Source organism: Leiobunum rupestre, chromosome 2 (genome assembly GCF_980474605.1).
Source record: "Leiobunum rupestre chromosome 2, qqLeiRupe1.1.hap1, whole genome shotgun sequence".
NCBI classification, from domain to species: Eukaryota; Metazoa; Arthropoda; class Arachnida; order Opiliones; family Sclerosomatidae; genus Leiobunum; species Leiobunum rupestre.
In genome coordinates, this window is record NC_143385.1 from 10,779,111 (window position 1) to 10,784,830 (window position 5,720).

Genomic DNA, 5,720 nt, shown 5'->3' on the forward strand with positions numbered 1-5,720 from the left:
ATGGATTCAACTAGTCATCCATTAAGTTTTGTACACTTGTGTTTATGCTAATAAAATTAAGACTGGTAGATTTTTAAGTTCAAATATTAATAAAATACCTGATTTTGTAGATCCCCGACCAGATTTCTGGGGCCCAGCAAAACCAAAGTATGGTGCAGAAGATAAAGTTGACCAAATTCGAAAACTTTAATTCTTGCATAATAATCATAATATTCATCATCTAGGCTAATACCTTAGGCGTGACATTTATTGTTATTAATCCACGTGGCCTGGTAACAATGTGTAGGAGGGTGGTGGCAAGTACTTCATACCACGCGAGCCAACAGCTCACTACACTTACTATTCTCCAAGTACCCGAAAATATATCTTTAAACTTTCCTGAAAATCATCCTAAGGTTACCGGTAATAATAAGTATAGGGAGATGTGGGCTTGAAGGGCTGGCCACCACCCTCCTACCCAATTTAAACCAGCTTGGCTTAGGCCTGTGTAGTTCTTTAGATGATTATTATTAATATATATTTGGTTTCGCAAAACTGAGTTATTTAAAATCAAACATTTTTACACGTTATAATTGGTTTGAAGTCGAAAAAATGTGCAATTTAAAACTAAGGTCTATCAGTAAAGGTGGTGTTTAAAAATTCCCTTTCCCTTTTTGTTGCAATTTGAGTTTCTTGTAAATCTTTATTTTCAAAGTGAACTTTAAGTGATCGGCCATAAAAATGTTTCCTCGTAAGCTACTTTGATATTATCCTAATATACTTTGCAAGAATAGTGAGATCATTATTTCTTATTTAATAGTTTTAGCAAGTCGAAATTATAACGAAATTCAGTTCGAAATGTCGAAATAAAATATTGGGTGCGTCAGAGCATCAAAGATAATATATGTAGAACTCCGTACCATAGATTCCAATTCTGAGAGTTTTCTGAATGACGGTTTTTAACGAAGCGTTTACCTTGTTCCAGCACGTGACCTCCGAAAATTTAGCCTCCATTGGTTACTGAATTTTCATACCACGGCCAACTTTGATGACGTTCTGTTTCGCGAGTAGCGCGTCATCAAAGCTGGCTCGTGATCTTATTTCTAGATGGTTACCATGTTATCTATCTAACTTGTGTTTTCGGAGTTCCGGCATGAAGTGGGCAAACGCTTTTGACTACACGCGAGGCAGTTATTTCGAATATAAGATACTATGTTTAAGACTGCATTTACATGTAGCACATTAAATCCCTTTCTCCGCTACTGTTAAAAACTACTTATCAGCTCACAAGTTGCTTATTTTAATCTGCCGTATTTGTTTCTCACGCTCAAAGATCTGTTCAGAAAATCTCTTACTATCATCAAACGTGCTTACTGATAGCTCATATCTTTTCTCACTCAATTTTCTGAGAAAAGAGCTTGCTTTAATTTTCTCTATTTGGTATTGGTTCCGACGCTCAGCTCAATAAAAAGGAGATAAAAATCGAAACCCCCCTCCAACCCAGGAAACAAATTAAATTTGTTTAAAAATAATGAAAACCTTATTCTAATCGAATTTTATCCTACCTTCTTTTTCAAGAACAAAAAATAATTGCAGACCTATCAAAAAAAATATTAAGTTCTTAGAAATCAACGTAAATCATAGCTCAGAAAATGTTCCGCTCTTCGCCAATTTATTACTAAAACTCTGGGGACCGCTCGCCTTCAGACCGAAGAGAGACTCTTTTAAATTTTGATTACCAATATCAACTTTTTCTTGAACTTATCTGAAAATGTTCCCCTCGTTTTGATTGCAAATGCTCCAACCAGCTCTAAAATGAGTGGAGCGTGCACATTACTGGCTGATTTACTCGAAAGGCTTCTGAAAAATCACAAAATATTTCATAGGAGAGGCCCCGAGAGGGTCGTCTGTTACTTGAAATTTAAATAACCGAATATTACTATTCTTGCACGTACCTTTATCAACATGACCAAGATCGTATTTAACTTGCTTTGAAATTAAGAATCTATATTAATTATAACCTGCTGCTGATTCTTAAAGTATCAGATTGACGGATTGAAATGTCGTGCTGCACAGTGTTTCAAAGAACCCATATAGGCGCTTCAATAATTAAACATTATCAAGGAAATTGCCAAGAAGTAATATTTACGAGAGACAGGGCCTACAAGTCACTGTCTATATAGTTCTTGTTAAAATAATGAAAACTTTTCACCTTTAAGGTATGTAACAAGTGTTCATTTTAACCAGGTTGCTTTTTTTGACATAAAAAGGCTTAGCAAAAACACGACGTTCTTTTTACAGGTAAAAAGTTTCCATTATTTCAACAAGCGCTATATAAACAGTGATTTGCAGGTCCTGGATCTCGGAAATATTACTGCCTGGAAATTTCGTTGAAGGGTGTTTTATTTAAGCGCCTATACTGACAGAAAAAAAGGAATAATTTTGTATTTAAAACAAAATTTAGAGTCATGAATTAAATATAATTTTAAAAAACAATAAAACAGAAAAGATACTTCTCGACTAAAATTGATTAATATTTACTATTTAATTGATTAAAAGATCAATTGGTTTTAAAATAAACTTTGGTTGGAAAGCTCGACCAATTGTAGCTAAGCAAATTTAGTCATGCGGTATCTTAAAAGTAATTTCTTGTCTCTTTTATAATTATTTAGAAAATTAATAAATCGGTTTTCTCAAATAGTGTATAATCATTTCTCGCAGAAACTCTAGTTTAGGCTTAAGACATTTTTTTCTTATCAACGCAAAAACTCTTCTTTAGGTTTAAGACTTTTTTCTCATTGACGCAAAAACTCTCGTTTAGGTTTAAGACATTTTTATCATTGACGCCAAAACTCTCGTATAGGCCTAAGATATTTTTCTCATTGACGCAAAAACTCTCGTTTAGGTTTAAGACCTTTTTCTCATTGACGAAAAAACTCTCGTTTAGGCCTAACACATTTTTCTCATTGACGAAAAAACTCTCGTTTAGGCCTAACACATTTTTCTCATTGACGCCAAAACTCTCGTTTAGGCCTAAGACATTTTTCTCAATGACAAAAACTCTCGTTTAGGCCTAAGACATTTTTCTCATTGACGCAAAAACTCTCGTTTAGGCCTAACACATTTTTCTCATTGACGTCAAAACTCTCGTTTAGGCCAAAGACATTTTCCCCCTCGACGCAAAAACGCTCGTTTAGGCATAATACATTTTTTCTCATTGACGTCAAAATTCTCGTTTCGTGGCTAAAACATTTGTTATCCTCGAAACAAAACTTCTCCGTGAGGTGTTACACGAGGTTTGCCGTCGAAGCTCACCATCTCGCCATGTTAGCCCTTTTACAAGAACCATATTAAAAGAAGTTTCGTTGTCTAGGCACTATGCAATAATTGTTCTTGAATGGGACTCCAACACTGCTATCCCGTTTTGTTTGTCAGACTTGGGTATCAAAAAATATACAGTTTCAACGCTTTAAACAAAATTTGTGCAATTATATAAACAACTAGTTATTATTTATAGTTTGTTAAAAATAAAGATCAATGATTTAAAAAATTATTTTTTATTTTTATACAAAAATTTCCAAATTATACAGTTAAAACTTTAAAAAGTATTTACAATAAATTATACAACTTTATCGCTCTTCGACAAGATTTCTACAAAGACTATATGATAAATATTTGTTAAAAACCGCGTTATGATGATGATAATGGTTTTTGAAAAGGCCTTTTCTAAGCTATATGAACATGAGATTAAAATATCGTAACTAAAATTCAAATATAATAACACGTATAAAGACATCACATCTAGACGAGTAAATGATTAGGATATACAAACGACCAGAGTACAAAAAACGGACAGCAAACGGGACAGCAAAATATCCCCTTTAAACATGAACGTTGAGATTGGATAAGCCATCATCTTCCTCATTGATATTAGCGCCTTCGTTTGCGACTCTAGTAAAGTTAAGTGACATAAAATTAATGTTTATATTATTTAATTCTAACCATTTTTATTAGTACTTCGAGTTATCAGGGGTTTTGAAACTATACATTTTTGTAAATTGTGATTTCAACCTTGAGAATTGCATTGTTTAGCATATTCCTAAAATATTCTAAGCTGTTCTAAAACATTATAATTGAAAATAACTAAAATAAACATGACTAAAGAAACTAAGGACGATTTGGAATTTGAAAATGGTTATTTCGACCTCAAAGTGTCGATTTGTAAATTAGAAATTTTGGCAGAGCTTGGTTTAATATAAATTGTTCTAAAATATTACAATTGAAAATAACTAATATAAACAGGACTAAAGTAACTAAGAACGATTTAGAATTTGAAAATGGTTATTTCGACCCTCAAAGTGTCGATTTGTAAATTAAAAATTTTGGCAGAGCTTGGTTTAATATAAATTGTTCTAAAATATTACAATTGAAAATAACTAATATAAACAGGACTAAAGTAACTAAGGACGATTTGGACCTTGAAAAGGGTTATCTCGACCTTCAAAAGATCGATTTTTAAATTATTAATTTTCGCAGAACTGGGTTTAATAAAAAAATATTTCTAACAATCGATATGTTCACCTTCTCTACCTCTTTGGGTTCTACTAGTTCTGGTAGCGGATTAAATTATGTACTTACTGCTCGTCAAGTTCGGGTAGAGGAATCAAGCCTCCGTTAGCGCCAGCGCCAGCTTGGGAACGTAACCCGGCTCCGCCCATTCCTCCGAGTCCGAGGGATGCCAACGGGTTTCTAAGTCCTCCAATTCCGCCCAGACCACCAAAGCCGCCCGGCATACCTCCAAAACCGCCACCACCGCCGCCTTGTCTTAGTCCTTGGGCAGTTTTCAACAAAATAGCTAATGCAGCCATACGCCTTAGTTTTCCAGCGTACGCTTGTTGAACGATTACGTTAGAAATGAGGAATATGGAGAAAAGAGCGAACATTGTTCTTGAGGATGCCATTCTGAAATAAATAAATCAGTTTCAACTTATTTTCTTAAAGGCTGGGGAAAAACGCCACTACTGTGTTGACGCAAAAAGTCCCCGTTAGACCTAATTGAAAATTTTCGCATCAACGCTCACGTTAATTTTGGCCAAGTGAAAGCCAACCTCAAAGGAGTTAAGCTGCTTTCATAGTCGACGGAAAATTTGAAGTACAAAGCAAATGTGGAACAATTTTTCCACTCACTGTTTACCGCCATGATTACGTCAAATCAGTAGACATTTCAGGGCTCGATGTTTCCGTTCAAACATCGTGGTGCTAAATCTATCCCAATCTTATTTTTTTTTCAATTAACATAGTAAAATTAAATCAATCGGACTCCGCCCAAAATTTTACCTAACCTTTATATTAATGCCGAGGCTTATACTCTTATCAGATGACCCCTATTTTTAATATTTAGGGTTATTTTATGAAATTTTCTACCTTTTCACGTAATTACAGTCCATAGATGATTTTTATTAACTTTAACCTACAAAACCATGTTTAGTAAACCAAATTTTATTTTTCATATATTTTAGTATAAAAAGTTAGCTTTAAGTTACTAAAAGAAAGGTAAATTCAATTCTAAAGACATCGTCTGAAAAGGATACAACTTGAGTAATTAACATACGTTGAGAATAGTAAAGTAGAAATTATATTTAAAATGATGTGATGGACGGTTTTAAGAAACATTTAAAAAAAATACCCAACATAAATTGATAATAGAGTAGTTAAATTTAAAATGATGTGAATACAGCTTA

The 5,720-nt window shown here is 33.6% G+C and overlaps 1 protein-coding gene across 1 annotated transcript; it reads right to left on the bottom strand.

Moving 5' to 3' along the window:
• Positions 1-3,704: 3,704 nt before the first annotated feature.
• On the bottom strand, positions 3,705-4,935 carry LOC149956088 (uncharacterized). The gene is made up of 2 exons (XM_090164615.1): positions 4,618-4,935; positions 3,705-3,930 (listed from the first exon to the last, which is right to left on the bottom strand). Exons 1-2 carry the CDS (start codon positions 4,920-4,922, stop codon positions 3,861-3,863), a joined length of 375 nt encoding a protein of 124 aa, XP_090020741.1. The 5' UTR covers positions 4,923-4,935; the 3' UTR covers positions 3,705-3,860.
• Between the last annotated feature and the right edge of the window lie 785 nt (positions 4,936-5,720).

Coding starts and splice junctions, on each gene's coding strand:
- LOC149956088 (XM_090164615.1), bottom strand. CDS start 4,922: ATGTTCGCTCTTTTCTCCATATTCCTCATTTCTAACGTAATCGTTCAA. Junction 3,931..4,617: donor CTACCCGAACTTGACGAGCA/GTAAGTACATAA, acceptor TAACTTTACTAG/AGTCGCAAACGAAGGCGCTA.